The sequence below is a fragment of the Saccopteryx bilineata genome, chromosome 3 (assembly GCF_036850765.1).
Source record: "Saccopteryx bilineata isolate mSacBil1 chromosome 3, mSacBil1_pri_phased_curated, whole genome shotgun sequence".
NCBI lineage: Eukaryota > Metazoa > Chordata > Mammalia > Chiroptera > Emballonuridae > Saccopteryx > Saccopteryx bilineata.
The window spans coordinates 84,592,333-84,617,654 of NC_089492.1; the positions used below are offsets into that span (position 1 = coordinate 84,592,333).

The window sequence follows — 25,322 nt, forward strand, 5'->3', positions numbered from 1 at the left end:
GGTCTGGGCGCATGCCGGAGTCTGACTCTGCTTCCCCTCCTGTCACTGAATTAAAAAAAAAAAAAAAAAAGACAATTTTTTTTTTTTTTTGCCTGACCAGTGTGGATAGAGCATCATCCTGGACTGCTGAGGTTGCCGGTTGAAAACCCCAAAGTTGCCAGCTTCAGCATGGGCTTGCTGGCCTGAGCGCGGGATAGATCATCCACACAATCCCAAAGGTCACCAGCTTGAGCCAGGAGTCGCTGGCTTGGCTTGAGACGTTGGTCCGATCCCTGGTCAAGGAGGTCAAAGCACATAGGAGAAGCAATCAATGCACACCTAAAGTGAAGTAACTACAGCCTGACCAGGTGGTAGCACAGTGGATAGAGCATCAGACTGGGATGCTGAGGACCCATGTTCGAGACCCCAAGGTCACCAGCTTGACCATGGGCTCATCTGGTTGGATCCAAGGTCGCTGGCTCGAGCAAGGGGTTACTCAGTCTGCTGAAGGCCCGTCCGTGGTCAAGGCACATATAAGAAAGCAAACAATGAAAAACTAATGATTGATGCTTCTCATCTCTCCGTTCCTGTCTGTCTATCCCTCTCTCTGACTCTCTCTTTGTCTCTGTAAAAAAAAAAAAAAAAAAGTGAAGTAACTATAAGCTTCTCATTCTCTCTCTAAAATAAAATAAATGAATAAATGCTTTGTTTAAAAAATATGACAATTTTTTTTTCGACAGAGACAGAAAGAGAGACAGAGAGAGGGATAGACAGGAAAGGAGAGAGATGAGGAGCATTGTCTTCGTTGCGGCACCTTAGTTGTTCATTGATTGCTTTCTCATATGAACCTTGAAGGGGGGGGCAGTAACTCATTGCTCAGGCCAGCGACCTTGGGCTTCAAGCCAGCAACCCACGGGCTCAAGCCAGGGACAATAGGGTCATGTCTATGATCCCATGCTCAAGCCAGCAACCCCATGCTCAAGCTGGTGAACTCGTGCTCAAGCCGGATGAGACTGTGCTCAAGGCAGCAACCTTGGGGTTTCAAACCTGGGTCCTCTGTGTCCCAGTCTGACACTCTATCCACTGCGCCACCACCCAGTCAAACTATTTTTTTGTTTTGTTTTGTTTTTAAAAAAACATGTATAATGCTTACAAAAGGTATGGATAGTCAACAAAATGTTAACAGTTACTGTCTTTGGATGGTATGATTATGGGTGACTTTTAAAATTATTATTATGCCTTTCACAATATCTAATTGTTTTTACAATGAATATGTATAACTTTATATCTAATAAATTATTTCAAACATTCATAAAAGTATAGAAAATAATATATATCTGTATGTCTACCATCCAGCTTTGTCAAACCTTAATATTTTGTTAAAATTATATCAAATCTTGTTTTAAGGAATAAAATATTGATATTGTTAAGATTCCTATCTCTCTCCTTCCCCAGAGTTAATAACTCTCTTGAGTTTGGTGCATATCAATGTCATGCATGTTTTTATATTTATATATATGGGTATTCATAAATAATATATATATGGTATTTGTATACCTGTTTCTAAAATTTGAACTGTATGGTGTACGTATTGCATTTTTTTTTAGATTTATCTATGTAGCTGTAGATTAGATTTTAAAAAATTAATTTTAGAAAGAGAAGAAGGGATGGGGAGAGAAAGAGAAAGACAGAAACATCGATCTGTTCTTGTATGTGACCTGGCCAGGGATTGAAACCCCAACCTTTGTGTACTGGGATGATACTCTAACTATCCAAGCTATCTGGCCAGAGCTAGCTTAGATTATTAAAGTTTAAATATACAGTATATTGAGTATTTTAAGGTTTTAATATAGCAAGATATATACATATATACATTCTCTTGTTGACACCCCCCCCCCATTTAACACAGTACTGTTGTAAACATTTCTGTACAGTATCTTCAAGTACACATTTAACTGTTTCCCTGGGGTGTATATTCAGGGATGGAATGGCTGCATTATAGGGCATGTGCATTTCAACTTTACTAGATATTGCCAAGTTGCTTGTCAAAATGGCTGTACCTATGAAAGTTTCCATTGGCCTGTATCCTGGCCAACTCAATGTACATATTTCAGACTTCTTACTTTCAGCAATTTGATGAGTGTAATGTATTACTTTTATTATTCAAAACAAACAGACAAAAGATAGGAAAGAATATACAAAAGTTATTTCCATTAAAAAGAATACCAGGTTTTGGAGGAAGACAGACCCAGGTTTGAATTCTGGCTCTGAAAACTTTGTGACCTTGGCAAGTGGCTTCATTCCTCTGAGCCTCAGTTATCTAAGCCCTGTCCTCCAGAACGGCTGAGATGACACAAGACAAACAGTGAGCGCAGACACCACAAGGACTCTGCACATGATGATTTATTCTCAATGCCACTTGCTAATTTCAAGCAGGGATACAAATGAGCAATGGAAGAGGCCAAAAGGCAGACAGGAGACAGAAGAAGAGACAAAACAGGCGGGTAATTCACAGATAGGAAGCCCTGTCCTTGAGCAGCAGAACAAGTCCGGCAGAAGCCCAGGAACAATGCCTGAGACCTGCAGCAGAGAGTAATAAGGACATTCTTGTGGTTCATTTTTATCAAGGGTACAAAAACGAGCTGGACCCCCCTTGGGGTCCCTGCTGACTCCTCTTTATAGATGAAGACAGGAAAGGAGGAGGCTGGCTCTGCTGCGGCAGAGCCCCAGATGCTGTGCACATGGAGGGGGCAGAGGGAAAATCGGTGAAATAACTTATCTTTTATAAGGTGAGCCTACACGTCCCACTTGAATGTGACAAAACCTCCCAAAGTACAGACAGGGCAGACACCATTCTGCCTCTCATGTCCAAGGTCATACAATTAGGAAGAAACCCGAAACTGAACCTTTTCAGATACTCTTTTCATGACGCTGCACGGTCTCTGAGGAGAACACGTGAACTGGTCAGGGGCTGAAGCGCGCCTTGACGGCTGCAGGCTCTGGAACCGGACAGGAGGCCATGGCTGGGCGAGCAGAACAGTGGATCAGAGTGAACTGGCAGCCTGGCCCAACAAAGATGCCAGGGCTATTCTGGGTGGCACGCGGGAAGAAGGGGCTGGGGGAGGGGAGCCTGTAATTGGGACACCTAACTCCCCATCTACTCCCTCTTCTGCCTCAGGCCTACTTTCCTCGATTGATCTCTCCACAGTAAGCAGGCTGTGGCGACAGCCCAGAGAGGAGGCCTGGCTCTGAAGTATCCACCCCTCCCAAGAGAGACCGCTGCGACAGTCTGCAAGTGCTTAGTAGATCCGAGTTCCCCTAGGGCCCTCCCTCCAGATGGCTGTTATCACAGCGTATTTCCCCCCTTAATATTAAAAAGTCATTCTTGGCTCCGTCTAAGGGGCTGATCCCATTCTCATTACCAGTGCCCTCCGATCACCCCTTTTCCTCTCCTGTTCTGAACACAGGCATCCAACCTCCCAGCATGTGTTTTCCTCCCAGGCCCTTCACATGCAGCTGCTGCAGCTCCTCAGACTTTCCTCTGGATCTGGCAGGTCCCTCTGTGCCTGCAGGTCAGCCATCACCTTGTAGCATGCCCCTCCCGGCATGTCTGAACTCTTGCTCCTTTGCTCCTCTCGTTTCCCCTCACAACACTGTCCCGCCCCTGCCTGGGGAGGCGGATGCGGCTTCCTGCTTCAGATTCTCTTCACCTCCCACAGGCCTGTGAATAAATCGAGGGACCCGGCCCAGAGCTGAGAAGGTTCTTACTGAGGTAAACTTTGCCTCTGTAATAAAACAAATTTAACTTTTTAAAAAATTTTTAATTATTGATTTTAGTAAGAGAGGAAGAGAGGGAAGGAGAGAGAGAGAGAGAGAGAGAGAGAGAGAGAGAGAGAGAGAGAGAGAGGAATACTGATCTGTTCCCGTATGTATGTGCCCTGACTGGGGATCGAACTGGCAACCTCTGTGCTTCAGGATGATGCTATAATGAACCGCGCAAACCAGCCGGGGCTAGTTTAACTTTCTATCCTGATTCTATTTAGAGCAAGGAATGCTTTGTTTAAAGGTACCTTCAAGGTTAATGATAAAAACGAAAACAAGAAATCAAGCTGCCCTTCTATGTCACTTCTAAGGACGAAGGTGTCCCCATAAGTGTAATATTGGCTTATCGGTGTGATCGTGATCATTTATTGATCATCTCCTCTGTGCCAAGTACTGACCTGGAGCCTCACACACATTGTCTCACATCAGCCTCAACAATGCTGCAGGGTACATTTATTATCTCAACTTTACCGATGAAGAAAATTGGGTTTAGAGAGGTTAAAGAAAGCTTTTCAAGGCTACAAAAGGGAGGGAGAGCAGGGACTAGATTCATTATGTTCCGGATCCAAAGTCCAGTCTCTTTCTACTGCACCATGATGTCTTTGAAAAGAATCTAGGGTGGCCTGACCAGGCGGTGGCAAAGTGGATGATAGAGTGTCGGATTGGGACCCAGGGGACCCAGGTTCGAAACCCCGAGGTTGCCAGCTTGAGCGTGGGCTCATCTGGTTTGACTAAGGCTCACCAGCTTGAGCTCAAGGTTGCTGGCTTGAGCAAGGGGTCACTGGCTCTGCTAGAGCCCCCCCCCCCCCCCCCCGTCAAGGCACATATGAGAAAGCAATCAGTGAACAACTAAGGTGCCACAACGAAGAACTGATGCTTTCCATCTCTCTCCCTTCTTGTCTGCTTGTCCGTATTTGTTCTTCTCTCTGTCTCTGTCACAAGAAAAAAAGAAAGAGGCCCTGGCCGGTTGGCTCAGCGGTAGAGCGTCGGCCTGGCGTGCGGGAGACCCGGGTTCAATTCCCGGCCAGGGCACATAGGAGAAGCGACCATTTGCTTCTCCACCCCCCTCTCTTTCCTCTCTGTCTCTCTCTCTCTCTCTTCCCCTCCCGCAGCCAAGGCTCCATTAGAGCAAAGATGGCCCGGGCGCTGGGGATGGCTCCTTGGCCTCTGCCCCAGGCGCTAGAGTGGCTCTGGTTGCGGCAGAGCGATGCCCCAGAGGGGCAGCGCATCGCCCTCTGGTGGGCGTGCTGGGTGGATCCTGGTCGGGCGCATGCGGGAGTCTGTCTGACTGTCTCTCCCCGTTTCCAGCTTCAGAAAAATACACACACACACACACACACACAAAAAAAAAAAAAAAAAAGAAAGAAAAAGAAAAGAATCTAGGGTGGCTGGGGTTGCAAAAGTCAAAGGGTTAAAGTTACAAATATAATTTTGTGAATTGTAAACCATGGGCTGTAGACATTGCCATATATCCAATGCTTAGAAGATAATTTTATATAAATACAACTTAAAAGAAAGTCTATTATGAGAAATTAAAAATAAAAGGTCATACTTGAAAAATAGTTATTGCTAGAGCTGGTTGCAAAAATATTTGTTCAGCCCTGGTTAGTTTGCTCAGTGGCTAGAGCCCTGCCAACCCAATGTGCAGACATTCTAGGTTTGATCCCTAGTCAGGACACACGTGACAAGTGACCATTTGCTTCTTTTTTCCTCCCTCTCCCTCTTCTCTCCCTCTTCCATTATAGTCAGTGGCTCGACAGGTTCAAGCATTGGCCCCAGGTGCTAAGAATAGCTTGGTTGACTTGAGCATCATCCCCAGATGGGGGTTGCCAGGTGGGTCCTGGTTAGGGCACATGCAGGAGTCTATCTCCCCTCCTCTCACTTAAAAATAATTTTGTTCAAAGTAACATTAAGACAAAATTGTTTGTGATTATGGGAGGCATTTCACCTGAAGTTATAGTGTATCAACTAGTGCCACACAGAGATAGGGGAGAGAAAGAAAAAGGGATAGACTTCCAAAGTAAGTAGATACGGACTTGTTTCCAGAGCTGCCTGACCGTTACCCTTTGTTTTAGAGAGAGGCGGAGGAAGAGTATGTGAAGTAAATGCTTGTTGCTAGAGCAGGCGAAGCACATTTTTCCAACAAAAGCTTTCTAAATGGACAATATGATTTTAGGTATTAATTTCTTCCCCAAAATTATTTTTTTCCCTCTCCCTTTGAGCAGCATTTGGTGTTCTCAACCACAGAATCCCACAGGCCAAGTAAAGCAAACTACTCTACACTTGAATTGAGCAAGTGAGACAATGCCCTGATTAAACATGCTTTGGGAAGAAAGTTTTTCAGCTATGATTAGGTCATGTTGCAAATAGTGGGACTCAATGCTGAGGGAAGGCACCTACCCTCCCAGGAAGGCAGCTTGTTCCATGGTTCCCCAAAATGGAAGAAACTTCATCCAAGGACCACCTCACACTTAGCCTTCCTCTGTGAAATGAGGGTGTGGGGCAGATGATCACAGATCAGGGCCAGCGGCTCTTGTACCATCATGCTACCCTCTGGCTCTCTGAGCGAGTGGGAATCACAATGGGAGTTTCAATTATGAGGGAACTGTTTTTACTTTGTTTCAACCACACACTGCTGCTTTAAAAAAATAATTAAAATATTTTTGTTTCATATAAAAACTTCCTAGATCTATTTTTACTTTTCTTCTGTATATTTTTGTGATTAAAAAAGAGTTCTGAGATAAACATTATTTATGGCAGTTATCAGACATAGCAAAATGGACAGTGATATTATAAAAAGAAAAAATAAATAGCAGTAATTCAGAAATGTATGTAGTTGATCACCTGGTATTTATTAATAAGTCTTTTTAAAAATTTTTATTTATTGATTTCAGCAAGAGAGGAAGGGAGAGAGGGGAGAAGGAGAGAGAGAGAGAGAGAGAGAGAGAGAGAGACAAGAACATGGAACTGTTCCTGCATGAACCCTCATTGGGGACCAAACCGGCAACCTTCCTGAATTTGATCATCATACTGTAGTTAGGTAACATAATGCTTCCATTCTTAGGAAATACAAGTAAAGAACCAGATATTTGCAACTTAATCTCAAATGGTTGGGCCCTGGCCGGTTGGCTCAGTGGTAGAGCGTCGGCCTGGCGTGCAGAAGTCCCAGGTTCGATTCCTGGCCAGGGCACACAGGAGAGGCGCCCATCTGCTTCTCCACCCCTCCTTCTCTCCTTCCTCTCTGTCTCTCTCTTCCCCTCCCGCAGCTAAGGCTCCATTGGAGCAAAGATGACCCGGGCGCTGGGGATGGCTCTGTGGCCTCTGCCTCAGGCGCTAGAGTGGCTCTGGTCGCAACACGGCGAAGCCCAGGATGGGCAGAGCATCGCCCCCTGGTGGGCAGATCATCGCCCCTGGTGGGCGTGCCGGGTGGATCCCGGTCCGGCACATGTGGGAGTCTGTCTGACTGTCTCTCCCCGTTTCCAGCTTCAGAAAAATACAAAAAAAAAAAAAAAAATCTCAAATGGTTGGGATGGGCGAGGTGGGTAAATTAATAAGCAAGATACTAATTCGTGAGTTTTTGTGAGGGTATATGGGAAATCTTTGTATCGTTCTTGCGATTCTTATTCTTCAAAATAAAAAGTTTAAAGAACACATGCCTTCTCAGATTCTCTCTCATCCCATATCTATCTAATATAAAGAAATCCCTCCACTTGCAAACTTAAAACCAAATAACTTTTTTTAAGCACAAAATAACCCTACAGAGCAGAAGCCTCACTAGCATTTCCTTCCAGCAGAGGGCGCCAAAGTAGTAATTTTTGAGCCTGGCTTCCTTGCTGGAAGCCTCGTTTGGAGGCGTTGAAAAAAAAAAATTAGTCCTGGGATCCACCCAAGATCCTTTAAATCAGACTTTTTGGAGCCTAACTTACAAGTGATTCTAACTTTGGCCATGGTGGAGAATCTCTGCATTAAATGCTGAATTACTGTGGGTCTCTACCTAGATTGGAAATGTAGATTTTAAGTCTAAAGTGACACCACTGAAAAGTCTATTCATGAACTTGCAGACTACAAGTTTGCATAGTGTCACCTTAAGTAGGTCAACTTTTCAGAAAGTAGTCAGATGAAGCAGGCATCTGATGCTCCTGTGAGAAGCTAAAGACCTATACAGCCAGATTCCCACCGCAGCTTTGGGGAGACTGCTGCCCTATCTTTGCATAAATATTTCTAGGCTAGAGGGCACAAGGAATTTCTGGGGAAGTGCATTGGTATTTGGCTTCCCAAATACTTCTATATACAGATTTTCAATTAAGGGACAGAGGTCCTGCTGTTTTGGACTACCCGGCCTTGTTCTTAATGGCCACCAGCAGAGGGAGCTGCACACCCAGCCAATGGACGCAAACTGTACCTCCCGGCTGGGATGTGGAAACAGGTGGAAATGCTGAATCACAGAGCTGAGTGAGGCTATCAAGATTGGTCACACCTCTATCATTTCCTGATATAGTCACTTCTCTATATTCCCCACTGGACTAGAGTGCTGACTGACTGATCCACTCTCTGTCTTCAGTCTTCCACAGTGCCCGACACACAGTAAAGCAAATATTCACTATTGGTGTTGCTCTTGGCACCAGATAAATGAATAGTCATCAGTCTGGCCAGAGTTAGCACTCACTGGGATTGCCAAGAGGCACCTCTCTTCGGGTCCCTCATAGGTATTTCCTGCATCCCAGTTCAATGAGACACTTTGTTTTTGTCAGAACACCCTTCCCACACGGAGACCCCTACATGAGGTCCTGAGAAACCTCCATCAGTATTCTTCTCGCCCCTCTTCAATCCATAAAAACCTGTTTCCAACCTGGCTGTCTCCAACCTGGGTGGGCTTGCAAGTCCCGAGGCCCAGATGAGTGGGCGAGAGACTCACACTCCGGCGGGCACGAGTGGTTGGAACTTCCACTGCTCCTCCTCACAGTCCAGGAAAAGCCGGTTCATGATCTTGTTCTTCTCCTCAGGGGGGATGAAGTTCTCAATAATTAGGTACCTGGGAGCAGGAATAAGGTAGAAGTGGGAAATTGGAGAGAGAGACCCTATACGCCATGTGAAGTTGAAGAATCAGAAGAAGCAAAGAGGTGGAGGGAACACAGGTGGAGAAACCAAAAAGTTGGGGGAAGGGATCCTTCCAAAATAATAGATCTTGAAAATCAATTATTCTAATGTAAGGAGTATAGGCTTAGAGCTGTTGGAGTTCCTTTTGGCCAGCATGCAACATGCACTTTAGGGAGTTCATCAAGTGCAGGCTGAGGAGGGAAGAGGAGGGAAGGAGAAGGAAACAGAGGAGGTAGAAGAAACCTCAGAACCTGGGCCTCTCCGTCCTCTGGAATACACACTATTACTAAGACACATGAACTCATGGGTGGCAGCTGGAATGAGGCCTTCAGGAAGGATACGATCCTGTTAGGGAGAAGCCTGGGGCCCAAGGGATGGCTGGGAGGACCAGGAATAAGACAAAGAGGGAGCCTACTTGAGCTTGAGTTCCCGAGTCTGCTCATTCTGCGCCTCCTCCAGGTCCTGCCGCACGCGGATGTACTCATCATGCTGGTCTTGGATCTCTGCCTTCACCGCCTGCAGCTTGGCATAGAGCTGGGTGGGGACAGGCGCAGCTCAGAAGCCACCCAGCTTGGGCCCTGACAGGCAGGTTCCAGGTCCACAGCACGGGATGAGCCAGGGCCTGGTCTGAGTCTCCCTCCCACTGCCCCACAAGTCAAGACAGGTTCTTCAAAGGCTGCCCTGCCCCCCTACACTGTGGTCTGTTACCTGCTCTCTCAGCTGCTATCAGCAAAATAGCAGGGACCCTGGGGACCTTTTGGTCCAATACTCCTTTTTCATAGGTGAGGAAACTCAGGCACAGACGTGTTCAAGGTCACACAATTAGTTAATAGAAGAGCCAGAATCAGGCCCAAGTACCAGACTGCTAGTCCAGGGCTAAAGGAGAGGAGGGGGCCTCAGCCAGTTTGGAAGGTGACCCACCCCACTCCTAACTCTCTAGGGACTCTCAAAAGTGGAAATGCAGGCCCTGGCCAGTTGGCTCAGTGGTAGAGCGTCGGCCTGGTGTGCAGGAGTCCTGGGTTTGATTCCCAGCCAGGGCACACAGGAGAGGCGCCCATCTGCTTCTCCACCCCTCCCCCTCTCCTTTCTCTCTGTCTCTCTCTTCCCCTCCCGTAGCCAAGGCTCCATTGGAGCAAAGTTTGCCTGGGCGCTGAGGATGGCTCTGTGGCCTCTGCCTCAGGCACTAGAATGGCTCTGATTGCGGCAGAGCGACGCCCCTAGATGGGCAGAGCATCGCCCCCTGGTGGGCATGCCAGGTGGATCATGGTTGGGCGCATGTGGGAGTCTGTCTGACTGCCTCCCCGTTTCCAGCTTCAGAAAAACAGAAAAAAAAAAAAAAGTGGAAGTGCAGAGGACAGCACTGACCCTGCTGTCTCACTCCTAACCCACTCAGGGGTGTGTCCCTGGAAACTGCCACTGTGACAGGGCCCCTGCCTGGCCTGCTCTGGGGCAGCCACATTGGCAACCCCAAGACCTCTCCAGGTTCTTCCCAGAATCCAGGCTGAAACTTGCTGCTTCCCGCCCTTGACCCTCATTCATGTACACACCTCGCCCCGGCCATTGCCTTTGCAGGTTTTGGAGGCAAAATATTCTCATCCTTCACATGCCTTGAGAGCCCTGCACTTCCTCCCTGGAGCTCCCCCACGGTCAAGTCTCAGGCTCCCTCACCACTCCCCTGGCCCTGCTCCAGGCCTGGCTGCTCACACTGCCACTCGACTCACCGGGGACACCGTAAAGGGGGAAGTCACCCAGGACCATGGTGGTGTTCCCAGCCTATCAGGCCTCACCTGGCCCAGGGGAAAGGGCTGTATTCCACCCCAACACCAACCCCTGCCTTCCCTGCTCCTTCCCAACAGCCCAGGCAATGAAACTGGGGTTCAGCAGTTAAAGCAAAGTGGGAAAGAGGCCCTAAAAGATATACCCCTTGGGCAGGTGACTGTCTTGGGCAGGGGCTGCCGGGGCCTCCCACACCTTGGCCCCGTCCTGCCGTGGCATCTCACCTTCTTGAGTTTCTTGGTCTTGACCTCCACCTCCTGCTGCAAGGACGTGTAGGTGCCCCGGAGCTCCATGGTCTCCTCGTCTCGGAGCAGCACCTCCTGCTGCATCTCCCGCTCTCGGCGTTTCTAGGCCAATGCAGGGCATATGGGCTCAGAGCAGCAGCACAGACCAGGGAGGGCCAAGGGATCTCGGGGACAGGCTCACTGCCTCTCCTGAGACCTGGCTTCATTGTGGCCACAGCTGCCGGGAGGGAGAAGGGAGTGCCCCTGACCCCCCGCCATCGCTGCCACCCCCTCCTCAGTGGAGCCTCTCTAAACCTGCTTCTCAGCTCCTGAGGCCATGCCTTTGCCAGGCACTGCCCATGTGGATGGAGACCCCAGCCCTAATCAACGACACGTTCCAGAGAGGTCAACCACATACTGTATACAGATATCTGTCACACAGGCTTCCCAACTGCCTCCCCAGCCCCCCCCCCCCCCCCCCCGCAGCATTACAGCTGACTGGTAAGATCAACAAATTGCAGCTCGCGATGATTCAGGACGCAGTCAGAGTTGGTGCAAAGAGCCTGCACCCCTGTGGAAGGCCCAGGAACTTGTACCAGGTGCTGTGGAGGCTGACATTGTGGAGAGCCACCGCTTTCTCTCACCCACCAGCTAGCAGTGCCCTGCGAGACAGGGCCTGGGCTGGTGGACCCATGGCGTCCAGGGCAGCATGTCGTAGGTGCTCAGCACTGTTGCAGGGAGCCTGAGTGTATGACGGATTACTGCCTGATGTCCCTCGGACATGGCCTCAAGGCCTTGAGCCCCCAGACACCTGAAGCCCTAGCCCTACCTGCTCGGCAATCTCCTGCCTCTTCAGTTCCAACATCTTTTGCTGCTCGTTGGTGTGATCCATGATGTTCCTGCCCCCGATGAGCAGCTTGCTCTCCATGGCCTGGGGACACACAGAGGTTTATTTTTAAAATTTTTTATTTTTCTTAAGTGAGAAGTGGGGAGGAAGAGAGACAGGCTCTCACATGTGCCCTGACTGGGATCTACCCAGCAAGCCCCCTGCCCGGGTGATGCTCTGCCCACCTGGGGCCGTTGCCCCATTGCTCGGCAACTGAGCTGCTTTAGCACCTGATGCGAGGTCATGGGGCTATCCTCAGTGCCCAGGGCCAACTTGCTACAACCCAGCCATGGCTATGGGAGGGGAAGAGAGAGAGGGAGAGACTGAGAGACAGAGAGAAGGGAGAAGTGGAGGGATGGAGAAGCAGATGGTCGCTTCTTCTGTGTGCCCTGACCGAGAATTGAACCTGGGATATCCACATACTGGGCCAACACTCTACCACTGAGCCAGCCAGCAGGGCCACAGAGAGGTTTAGACACAGGTCTTTAAAGGGCCACAGGATCCACAGATTCAGAGGGTTTGCTTCCCTGCTTTCTGTGGTCCTTCCAGGAAGGGACACAGATGTGTCCCAGATGGGGCCTTGTGGCCCTCAACAAAAATGGAGTTTTTTCCTCTAGCCTCTTGGGCCCTGGCACAAGGTTCCTATTGTTGGCAGGACCATTAAGTGAGAAAAAAGAGAGGGAATCCCTCAGGGAATGTAGGGCACCTGATCTGTTTGCTTTGGACCCAGAAGGACGGTGGTTCACTGTGCCTGAGAGGGGGTACAGATGGCATCCAAATCCTGGCAATCAGCACCCAGCCGGGATTCAGGAGGGGGAGACAGAAGATGGTCAATGGGCATCCCAGCTTTTAGACAACTGTCTCCTGATTCTGGAAGAAGGCTTTCAACACAGGCACCAGAAGAGTCTAGTTGTAGGCTGATGGGAAAGATGAAGAAAAGTCAAAGGGAGAGGACTCTGTACCACTAAGGGGCACATGGGACCCCAGAGGCACCTGAGCTTCAGAGATGGCCAAACAGGCCTGGGTTCTACCTACTGACTGCACAGCCTCAGCCAAGTTACCCCCTCAGTTCTCACATCTAAGATATCAGCACTGACTATGACCCAGGACGGCTAGCCTACATCTGCTGGGCGCTATCTGCTAGGGGCTAAACTAGCCCTTGACAGACATTATCTCTGTCCTCACCCTGCAGAAAGGTACTACATATTACTCTCCCTTGTCAACAAGGAAGACAGTGAGAGGAACTAACGAGGAACTAGCCTAAGGGCACACAGGTTGTTATACCCACCCCCCCCAGCCTCTCTGTGGCAGCTCCTAGCCCAGTGCTGGGCAGACATTCCACAGATGCCTGTCGGAGCTGAAGCTTGAATGATGAATAATTTGTGTAAGTTGTGTAAATTGTGACTACATAAAATGCATGCTCAGCCTGAGCAGGCGGTGGCGCAGTGGATAGAGCGTCGGACTGGGATGCAGAGGACCCGGGTTTGAGACCCCGAGGTCGCCAGCTTGAGTGCGGGCTCATCTGGTTTGAGGAAAAGCCCACCAGCTTGAACCCAAGGTCGCTGGCTCCAGCAAGGGGTTACTCAGTCTGCTAAAGGCCCGCGGTCAAGGCACATATGAGAAAGCAATCAATGAACAACTAAGATGTTGCAACACGCAATGAAAAACTAATGATTGATGCTTCTCATCTCTCTGTTCCTGTCTGTCTGTCCCTGTCTATCTCTCTCTCTCACTCTCTGTCTCTGTAAAAAATAAATAAATAAAATGCATGTTCAGTATTGCTAATCAGAGGGTGCTGCCCTAGAGCACCCCAGCTGTCCTCTGATTTCATCCCAGGCCTCCTGGAAGGTTGACATCCCTTGAGCCACCCAGACACATTGGCTGCCTCCCCACTGGAAATTTTCCTAGTGGAACCTGCTGACCTGCCTGAGGGCTTTCAAAGAAGGGGGTGCTGTCAGCAGGGGACCCCTGTGCTGCCTGTGAAAGCCCCACCACTGGGGACAGAACAAGACAGGGGTTAAGGGTGTTTGGGGGAGGTCAGAGGTTGGACTATGTGAAGGTGCCAGAGGACACTGAGCACGCTGGGTCAGTCAGAGCAGCCCGACCCAGCCTCGGAGGCCAAGGACAGAGCTGCTGCCGAGAAAGGCGCCCTCCAATGGCTGCCTGTCCTCATTGCCACACAACAGCCACCCGCTACGCTGGAACCTCCCCCAGGCCTTGCTCTGTGTTACTGTCTCACCATCCACCCCACCATAGATCCCAGACCTGAACACATCCTAGACTCCTCCTTTTCACTCAAGGTCAGCCTGTGCACCACCCTTTGAGTGAGCAACTCCTTAAATGTTGTATCCCAGACACTTGACCTGCCTACCTCTAGGGCCTGCCCTGCATCTCACAACCCGCCCTCTTCCCCTTTACCCCACCCCCTTGACGTCCACCCAGTTGTTAAATCCCATCCAGTCTGTCTTCTTAGTGTGGCTCACACCATTCTATCTTTCTTGTCCTCATGATACCTGCTGACTGCACTGCAATCTATAGGACTCACCTGGATCACTGTCATGATCCAGTCACTGCCTGTTTCCACTTCCATCTGTCTCCACATGACTCATGATCCACCGAAAACACAAGTCCAAGTGTACCTGTCCTCTGCTGCAAACTGTCATCCACTCCTTAAGCCCCAAGTCTGCAGCAGGTGCAGGCCCATGGGCTGCCTTAGCTTCCCAGGCTACTCTTACCAGTTACTTCCACCCTCCCCACTGAGTGCGCTGCCTCCAGCGCTGCCGAAAGAAAGCCAGCTCCCTGAATGTAGTTCTTTCTTTCTCTTCCTCCCTCCCTCCCTCCCTCCCTCCCTCCTTCCTTCCTTCCTTCCTTCCTCCCTCCCTCCCTCCCTCCCTCCCTCCCTCCCCCCCTCCCTCCCTCCCTCCCTCCCTCCCTCCCTCCTTCCCTCCCTTCCTTCCTTCCTTCCTTCCTTCCTTCCTTCCTTCCTTCCTTCCTTCCTTCCTTCCTTCCTTCCTTTTGACAGAGACGAAGGGAGGGACAGACAGACAGGAAGGGATAGATGAGAAGCATCAATTCTTTGTTGCATCACCTCAGTTGTTCATTGATTGCTTTCTCAGATGAGTCTTGATGGGGAGGAGGAACTATAGCCAAGTGAGTGACCCCTTGCTCAAGCCAGTGACCTTTGGGCTCAAGCCAGCGACCGTGGTGTCATGTGTATGATCTCACGCTCAAGCCAGCGACCCCGCACTCAAGCCAGTGACCTCGGGGTTTTGAACCTGGGTCCTCCGCATCCCAGTCCAACCTCTATCCACTGCACCACCGCCTGGTCAGGCTGCTGTGCACTTTCACAATACGGGCCTTCTCTTCCTACCCCACATCCACCTGGAAAACCGCTAATTCTCCTGCAAGACACAGCTTAAGCAGCTTGGGACCTTTTCTCTGATTTCCTCCAATCTACACATTTCCTCCTGTAGGCCTCCTGAATAACTAGAACACATTCCTAGTATTTTGCCATGACATCCCATTATTTGTTTACAGCCTTTCTCTCCTGTGAGCTCCTTCAGGGCAGGACTCATGTCTTCCTCAGATCTCAGTGTCAGGGCTTAGCACAGTCCTAGGCACGTAGTCAGTGCTCAATCAATGTTTGCTGAACTAAAAGGAATCCTTAGGGTTGCTCCAGAGCGGGGGTTCCAGGTCCTTTCTCTGGACAATCTCATCCCAGCTTCTGCTCCTTCAACTGATAACCCACACTCACTGTTGCAGGGCAGATGAACAGAGCAGCAGGGTCTGGGCACCTGGCTACCTAGTAGGAGGGCTGGGCTGGGTGTGGAGAGGGAGAAGGAGAGGAGGCAGCAGCTCTCTCTAATATACAAGCAAGCCACCTAATGCTGTGGGCCATGGATGACTGGTCCCTCTAACTACCGGGGAATGGAGTCTTGAAGGACCAGCACATTCTGGGACACTCCAGCCCCGAGTCCTTGCACTTCCCTTGGCATTTTATGTAACCCCAGTGCTCTTCTCTCCTGTTATCTAATAAAAAGACACTAATTCTTGGCCCTGGCCAGTTGGCTCAGCGGTAGAGCGTCGGCCTGGCGTGCAGGAGTCCTGGGTTCAATTCCCGACCAGGGCACACAGGAGAAGCGCCCATCTGCTTCTCCACCCCTCCCCCCTCTCCTTCCTCTCTGTCTCTCTCTTCCCCTTCCGCAGCTGAGGCTCCATTGGAGCAAGGATGGCCCGGGCGCTGAGGATGACTCTGTGGCCTCTGCCTCAGGCGCTAGAATGGCTCTGGTTGCAACAGAGTGACACCCCAGAGGGGCAGAGCATCGCTCCCTAGTGGACATGCCGGGTGGATCGCGGTCGGGCGCATGCGGGAGTCTGTCTGACTGCTTCCTCGTTTCCAGCTTCAGAAAAATGAAAAAAAAGAAAGATACTAGTTCTCAAACTTGGTTACATATTAGAATCACTGGGGAGCCTTTAAAATTCCCAGTGCCAGGCCCATTGCACCCAGGGCCGTGAGAGCTCCAAGGCCAAGTGCTCTAGAGAAGACCCAGGTGAGGAAGGTGCAGGCAACAACCGTGGGTGCCCTGCTTCTTCCTGCCTGATTTAAAGACTGGGGACAAGGGTGGAGTGAGAAGCACAGGACAAGGAACCACAAGGAAGAAAATCATTACTTTCTTTATACCTACTACATGCCGGGTTTATCACATCTAAGCCTCCTTAATAACCCTTTAAGCAGTGAGCCATATAAACTTCTATGTACATTAGAATAATCTTTTAAAAGGCCCAGTGCCCAGACTACACCCCACTGCCAGGTAAACTGGAGTAGGTGGTGAGGTACAAGCATTGTGGTTTTGAAAGGTTCCCGGCTGATTTTAGTGTGCGGTCAAATTTGAGAATCACTGCTCTTGAGGTCTCCTGAATCAGCATTCCTTGGGAGCTTGCTAAAATACAGAGTGTCAGGCCCTACCAGACCCAGTAAATCAGAAACTGCATTGTAATGAGATCCCAGATGACTTTAAGGGGTATATTACTATTAGGATCATCATTTTTCCAATCAAGGCTCAGAGAAGTTAAGTAATCCATCCATGGTCACATTATGGCCATTAAATATTAATGGAGAATCCAGACCCAGGTTGGCCTGGCTCCAAAGCCCAAGCTCTTTCTACTGCAGACATTGTGTTGAGTGTTTCAGGAAGCAGAACTTGCTAAAGTAAAAGCAACATATTTCCAGCAAGAGAAAACCATATCTGACTAATCTCCAGGGTCATTACAGTACATAGGGAAGTGGTGGCCAGGACTTTGGAGGTTAAAATGCCCCTGACAATGCTTTTTTTATTTTTTATTTTTGTGACAGAGACAGAGAGAGGAACAGATAGGAACAGACAGACAGGAAGGGAGAGAGAGAAGAAGCATCAATTCTTCATTGTGGCACCTTATTGTTCATTGACTGCTTTCTCATACATGCCTTCACCAGGGGGTTATAACAGAGTGAGTGACCCCTTGCTCAAGCCAGCGACCTTGGGCTCAAGCCAGTGTGACCTTTGGGCTCAAGCTAGAAACCATGGGGTCATGTCTATGATCCTATGCTCAAGCCAGTGACCCCGTGCTCAAGCCAGATGAGCCTGTGCTCAAGCCGGGGACCTCAGGGTTTTGAACCTGGGTCCTTCGTGTCCCAGTCCAAAGCTCACCACCACCTGATCAGGCTCCTGGCAAGGTTCTTTATCAGAGGTTATTCAAAGTTACATGGTGGGTGAGGAGACAGAGAAGGGAAGTACTTCTCATTACAAAGGTAGATTAGCAAAAGGAAACAGGAAAAACAGGCATCTCTCGAGATGGGAAAAAGTTCCAATGCTTAATGTTGGGACTGCTCTCCACTAAAAAGCATACACTGATGAAATACCCAACTTCACACATACTCCCAAGTCCCTAATGGAGTAAAGCACAAGAGTTTCCAGGCTGTGCGAGCCGACCAAAAATGGCAGATGAACTTCAATTATAGTTTTACATTTTGGGGGAAAAGTGCTCCTAGCTCTACTTATTAAGTGAGAGCTATGAATAATCAGCTATAAGCCAAAAATGAAGAATGGGGGGGGGTGAGGAGAGAATTGATCTCTATTGTTCCCAGAAGACATCGGCTTAATATACTGCCACAGCTGAAGCAGCCAATAGCATCTGGCCAACCGCCATCATGAAAGCTTTTTAGAAACAAAACAAAACAAAAATCATTCTATTCTAAGATCCTATAAAACCACGATGCAGCCGAATCTGGAGCACTGTGCACAGCTCCCTCCCTGTATCCCAGGGATGAGGAGGAGAAAGATCCAGAGGAAGGGGATAAACCCATTCCGAATCTGGAGCACTGTGCACAGCTCCCTCCCTGTATCCCAGGGATGAGGAGGAGAAAGATCCAGAGGAAGGGGATAAACCCATTCCGAATCTGGAGCACTGTGCACAGCTCCCTCCCTGTAACCCAGGGATGAGGAGGAGAAAGATCCAGAGGAAGGGGATAAACCCATTCCGAATCTGGAGCACTGTGCACAGCTCCCTCCCTGTATCCCAGGGATGAGGAGGAGAAAGATCCAGAGGAAGGGGATAAACCCACTCCGAGAAGGGCTATAGGTCTCTTTACTCTGCAAAGACAAAGGAAGGTTAAGAGGATAGGCCTGGAAACCATACTATCAAAACAGGTGTGAAAAGCAAAGATCTGGATTTTCCCAATCAATAGCTTACACCTTGAGCTTTTAGGATAAATAAAGGGAAGTTCTACTTTTTACAGAAGATAATAAATTTATGAAATATGATATCTCAGGAGCATGGAATTAAGTACTTAACAGTTTATTAAATAATTCTGGGGATACATTTTTCATCTTTTATTGTCTTCTCAGAAAAAAAGACTGTATGACCTGACCAGTGGTGGCACAGTGGATAAAGCATCAACCTGGAAACGCTGAGGTTGCCGGTTCAAAACCCTGGGCTTGCCTGGTCAAGGCACATATGAGAATTGATACTTCTGGCTCCTCCCTCCTTCTCTCTCTCTTTCTCTCCCCCCCCCAAAAAAATGAATAAATAAAATCTTAAAAAAAAAAAAAGAAAAAGAAAAAGAATTGTACTAACATCAAAATAACCATTAAAATAATATAAGAAAAGACTTCAGTTTTCTCACCAAAGCTAATAAGCTTCTGTTATTTTCTGGTTTTTTTTCCAGATTTTCCATATGCACACATTACTTTTTCACATCTATAGTCTTGGTATAAATACAAGCTTATGTCCTGCTATTTCCACTTTATCAAATATCTAAAGCATTGTCTGTTACATCCATAATATTTATGATTATAAGTCAATAATTGCATAATATTTAGAGTGGACAATTTATAATTGTAGTAATATAAGGTTATAGTAATTAAGCATATAGAAATATAAAAATATGGAAGATAGATAAAAGTAATTAAAATATTAAAAATAATTATTAAAATTAAATAAAGTTATGCCATTTGGATAGGAATTAATATAGTGGCTTAGTGCCATAATTCTGTAATGTGACAAACAGACTCTGACTTATAAGCAGGGCCCAGTTAGTATGTGTGTGAAGTTATACATAGATAAGAAGTGGCTTGGTATTATTTACAAATTAATGTAAATAAGAACATCTTAAAAAGTGGTTTAATGTAAACATTTCAGTAGATTGACATAGAGGGGATTCCCTGCAAGGAACTCCCAAAAAGGTGGTTTGAGGTGATAATCCTGTAGATTGACACCTGTTATAAGGCGTTGACCAGAAATGGTACTAAAGCTGAGGGGCCCCGTGCTACAATAGTCGCCCAGATTCCAACATTAATGTGGACTGTCTCCACGCCGCTCTGAGCTCTGACCAAAGCCAGCCAAGAGGAGCACGCCGACGGGGCCCCCTTAAGCTGTACTCAGGCATGCCAAAAGGATTTGTGAGTAACAAATTGCCTGTGTGATTCTTGCAACTAACTTGTGTGTTGGTTGTGTCTTTGCTCCGGTGGCACTTAACAGTAGCATCCTCATAGCTGCCTCAAGAGTAGTCTCGAAGAGGCTGCCAGCCCTGCTGATAAGCAGGAGTGTCCCACTGCACGGGAAAGTAGAATCAGAGATGCCTGATCGACGTAGAGCTTGGGCTCTACTGGGACAACAATATACTTAATCAACCCCCATTATAAAATTATTATTGGTTGGCCTGACCTGTGGTGGCACAGTGGATAAATCATTGACCTGGAACACTGAGGTCACTAGTTTAGATTACTTTCTTAGAAGGAAATTTCAGGAGTGAATAAAGGGTTATAAACATTTTGGGTATCTCAGAACATACCATCAAGTTACCTTTCTAATGGTTTATACCACTTAAACTAGTGCCAGCAATAATAATGGAACGACTTTTATTAAAATACCATATGTATGAAGTATTATCATTATTTTTTAAATTGTCTATAATAATAGATATAAACCTGAAACCCCTCATTTATTTTATATTCTCTAGCCTGACCAGGCAGTGGCACAGTGGATAGAGCATAGGACTGGGACGCAGAGGACCCAGGTTCGAGACCCCGGGGTCGCCAGCTTGAGTGCGGGCTCATCTGGTTTGAGCAAAGCTCACCAGCTTGGACCCAAGGTCGCTGGCTCCAGTAAGGGGTTACTCGGTCTGCTGAAGGCCTATGGTTGGGGCACATATGAGAAAGCAATCAATGAACAACTAAGGTGTCGCAACGAAAAACTGGTGATTGATGCTTCTCATCTCTCTCTGTTCCTGTCTGTCTGTCCCTATCTATCCCTCTCTCTGACTCTCTCTCTCTGTCTCTGTAAAAAAATAAATAAAAATAAATGTATTCTCTAATACCTTTGAGGTGGTCTTGTGAAGATCTGATCTCCCCTTTCCCAATATATATTTTTATACTTTTGGGAGTGATTTAAAATTTTTTTATTGATTGATTTTAGCAAGAGAGGAATGGGGAGAGACAGAAATATCAAGCTGTTCCTGCATGTGCCCTGACCAGGGATGATGTTCTAACCAACCAAGCTATGTGGCCAGGCCCCTTTTTGTGTGATTTTTAAGTGAGGAGGTAGACCTCTGATTCAAAACAATTGTTTATTCAACCTCCAGCTTCTCTACTACTCATGCTTAGTCCCAAGCTTTCCTCATTCAAAATTCTTTCTGACAATTTCCAAATGGATTCAAGAACTAGAACCCATTTGGACATTATGAGGCAGAATTTGAGCTGCTAATCAGGCCTGGAATTTGATGCATCAGCCAAGAATACTAGGCCCCCAAGTTTCAACCCTCCTTCCACCCCATCCCCATGACCTGACTCCCAGGACTGGGCTCTGTGTTGGTTCTTGCTAGTCCACCTTCAGTATGGACCTCCTCCTTGGACCTAGAACTCTGCTCAGGGTCTCCCTGGCTGAACCCTGGGACCCATGAAGAGAATTTCTGGACAATGTCTGACTACCCACTGCCACCCCATTCTGTCTGTCTGTCCTTTGCCCCTGTGCTTCTCCGCCTGCCCTGCCAGAACCCAGCACAGATGTGCTCTGAATGAAAAATGACTTTGCCTTATCACTTACTCGCCAAGTCTTGCCCACTTGTCCAGCCCACACCATCAGGCAGGCCTGCCTGACAGAATCTGCATTGTGCTAGAAGAGGGGGCTGGCCCGGGCACGCCATCTATGGGCGGGCCTCAATCCAGGTACAAGGTCTCAGCTTCCTCCTTCCCCTCAGTCTCAGTGCTGCCTGCCTTACCCCCACGCTCTGAAATATGTCAAGTACACACTTCAATTCTTTGCTTAGAAAGTTATTTTTTTGCTTTTGCTTTATTTTCCTCATTTCTCTGAGGATACCAGTGACTATCTCCTCCTTTCCCCCACAGATCTCTGTCCTTAACTATCACTTATGGAGGGCGGGGGTGGGGTGGGGATGACAGGAATGCCTCAAATGCGTAGGCCCCCTTCAGGCTAGGGGTATTAAGCAGAAGGATGGGGATATGGGGTTCCTAGTACCCAGTAAAGGTTCTCTGGAGCTCTGCGCTGCCTGACTTAGTGCTGCCTTTGCGATGTCCCAGAGCAAAGGAGCACAGGTGGGTGGAGCCTGTGGACAGGACTGGGTTTGTTCCTACTGGTTCTAAACACGTCCAGGGTAGCTACAAGGCCAGCAGAAGCTGTGGGTGGGGGTGGAAGAGACAGGCTGGGAGCTCCATGGCGCCATGGTCTGCCTCTGGAGAGAGGGATACAAATCACGGGGTAACTAAGGTGACCAAGGGAATCATCAAACCCAACCCCCTTGGCTTTACAGATGAGGAAATGGCCCAGAGATCGAGGACTCCAAGCCTGAAGCTCATAATCAATAAATCTTTAGGTGTATTTGCTCCTATATCACCTATACACTTTCCAGATAATTTCCTAATCTGATCAGAGTCTTGATTCCAGGTATTAGAGCCAGGTCAATTAACAGCCAAGATCACCCCAGGGACCATGTCTGCTTGCAGAGATAGCTTGGAATATTCAGAGGCTTAGCTTTTCCCATTTCAGGAACAACTGGAGTGTAAAACCAGAGGGCAGAGAAAGGAGTCTCCAGTCCTCATTAAGTGCTGATCTGGAAAGCCAGAATGGAGACAGCCAGGCCTAGTCAGCCACTCTTCTGAGACGATACCATCAAGTATAATTTTACAAGGAAACAGAAGCCAAACAGGCTCTGCCCTGCCACTGCCAGCTAATCTATGACATTCTGCAGGAGACAGGAAGCTCAGACGCAACGTGCCATGTGCCTGCAGCTGGGCTAGGCCCCTTTTACATTCATCATCCTATTTAATCATCACAAGACCCTTATGAGATAAGATGTATGATCCCCATTTGACATAAAAGAAAATTCAGGCTCACACAAGTGAAGTGACTTGTTTATGGTAAAAGGTAGAAGTGATATTTGAACACCAGCCTCCTAATTGAAAGTCCAGTGTCCTTCTCCCTCTTCCACAGCTTTCTCCCAGGTTCAGGCAGGAAGGTGCACTGGAGAGAAACAGTACTTTTGCACCTTTGTCAACTCAGGGCAAGGGCCACCTCACAAGTTCCATGCTGAAATGACACAAAGAGTGCTGGGCAAGACAGCGTGAGTCCTGGTCACACTATGCCATCCTATTTGCTACAAAATCTAAGGCATCAGCCCCTGAACTTCAGTTTTCTCATCTATAATACAGGGAGAATCCCCCCTACCTTGCAGGCTTTGGGTGAGAAAGGCGGGTTGCGTAATAGTTGTGAAAGTACTTGGTAAATGATAAAGTAATCAAACATCAGTGGTTACTTGCTTTCTCAGTACCTGATTGACATTTACACACTACTCATTATAAAGGGCAAAAGAGCCTGACCTGTGGTGGCGCAGTGGATAAAGCGTCGACCTGGAAATGCTGAGGTCGCCGGTTCGAAACCCTGGGCTTGCCTGGTCAAGGCACATATGGGAGTTGATGCTTCCAGTTCCTCCCCCACTTCTCTCTCTCTGTCTCTCCCTCTCCTCTCTAAAAATGAATAAATAAATTTTAAAAAAAAGAGCCTCCTAAAGGGCAAAAGAAAACAATTAGCACTAGAATCTCTTAGGAAATACAGCTACTCCTATCATTACAGACCTATTTCTCCTTTGGTGGCTTCCTGGTTCCAGAAGTTGAGAAGCCAGCAGTAAGAAAGAGGAAATGAAAGAGATAATGGTGAAGGGAAGACTAGTGCTATTTTCAGTGATTCTCTGCCCTGGGATTGGACACAAATTGGGAGACTAAGTTTGAGTTTCCTGTCTTAAGTCTCCTTGGACGGCTCAAAAGACAACATCAATGATTGGTCTTTTTTTATTTTTTTATTTTAATTTATTGATTTTAGAGAGGAAGGGAGGTAGAGAGGGACAGAAACATTGATCTATTCCTGTATGTGCCCTGATCAGAGATCGAACCAGCAACCTCTGTGCTTTGGGACGATGCTCTAACCAACTGAGCTATCTGGCCAGGGCAATGACTGGTCTTTAAATGCTAGGAATTCTGGCCTGACCTGTGGTGGCGCAGTGGATAAAGAGTCAACCTGGAAATGCTGAGGTCGCCAGTTCGAAACCCTGGGCTTGCCTGGTCAAGGCACATATGGGAGTTGATGCTTCCAGCTTCTCCCCCCCTTCTCTCTCTCTGTTTCTCCCTCTTCTCTATAAAATGAATAAATAAATTAAAAAAAATTAAAAAAAATAAACGCTAGGAATTCTCTCATCAAGAAGAGAGAACAGCCTGACCAGGTGGTGGCGCAGTGAATACAGCGTCGGATTAGGATGCAGAGGACTCAGGTTCGAGACCCCGAGGTTGCCAGCTTGAGTGCAGGCTCATCTGGTTTGAGCAAAAGCCCACCAGCTTGAACCCAAGGTTGCTGGCTCCAGCAAGGGGTTACTCGGTCTGCTGAAGGCCCACGGTCAAGGCACATATGAGAAAGCAATCAATGAACAACTAAGGTGTTGCAAGCGCAATGAAAAACTAATGATTGATGCTTTTCATCTCTCTCCGTTCCTGTCTGTCTGTCCCTGTCTATCCCTCTCTCTGACTCACTCTCTGTCTCTGTAAAAAATAAATAAATAAATAAATAAAAACTAAAAAAAAAAAAAAAAGAAGAGAGAACAATAAGAGTTCAGGAAACATACGGGCTGGAGAGTGAGCTGAGTTGGATTTTACTCCACCCAGCCTCATTCTAGACAGGAAGGGTATGAATACCCAGAGCGCTTCAGCTCACCTTGGAGAAGAGCCAAAGAAAAAAGTCAAACCATCTATATCAGTGAGAAAACCATGCACCTCAGCTCTGATCTTGACCTACATCTTTCTCCTCTAATTCCCTCTCTTAGTTGTGGTATTCTAGAGGGTTTCTCTTCAGTGCCAGGGGTGCAAATCCAGCCAGACAACAGAATGCTACAATGTCAGAACAGCCTGACCAGGTGGTGGTGCAGTGACTAGAACATCAACCTGGGACGCTGAGGACCCAGGTTTGAAACCCAAGGTCACTAGCTTTAGCATGGGATCATAGAAATGAACCCAAAGGTTGCTGGCTTGAGCAAGGTATCACCAGCTCAGCTGGAGTCTCCTGGTCAAGGTATATATTAGAAAGCAATCAATAAACAACTAAACTGCCACAACTATGAGTTGATGCTTCACATCTCTCTCCCTTCTCATCTGTTCCTGTCTGTTTGCTCTCTCACACTAAAAAAAAAAAGAAAGAAAGAAAGAAAGAAAGAAAGAAAGAAAGAAAGAAAGAAAGAAAGAAAGAAAAGAAAAAAAGAGAATGTTTCAATGTCAGAACTGAATGACACCGACGCATGCATAAAGTGCAGGCTAAGCATTTTACAGGGTCTAGAGCAGGGGTCCCCAAACTACGGCCCGCGGGCCACATGCGGCCCCCTGAGGCCATTTATCTGGCCCCCGCCGCACTTCTGGAAGGGGCACCTCTTTGATAGGTGGTCAGTGGAGGAGCATAGTTCCCATTGAAATACTGGTCAGTTTGTTGATTTAAATTTACTTGTTTGTTAT

At 47.8% G+C, this 25,322-nt stretch overlaps 1 protein-coding gene across 1 annotated transcript in view; it reads right to left on the bottom strand.

The window, feature by feature from the left end:
- KIF3C (kinesin family member 3C) overlaps positions 1 to 25,322 on the bottom strand; it is a 45,018-nt gene that overhangs the window by 6,040 nt on the left and 13,656 nt on the right. The window contains exons 2-5 of the mRNA XM_066266665.1: positions 11,728 to 11,829; positions 10,899 to 11,021; positions 9,314 to 9,432; positions 8,717 to 8,833 (exon numbers count right to left, since the gene is read on the bottom strand). Of these exons, the coding sequence (XP_066122762.1) occupies positions 8,717 to 8,833; positions 9,314 to 9,432; positions 10,899 to 11,021; positions 11,728 to 11,829 (461 nt within the window). The remainder of the gene's footprint in view (positions 1 to 8,716; positions 8,834 to 9,313; positions 9,433 to 10,898; positions 11,022 to 11,727; positions 11,830 to 25,322) is intronic.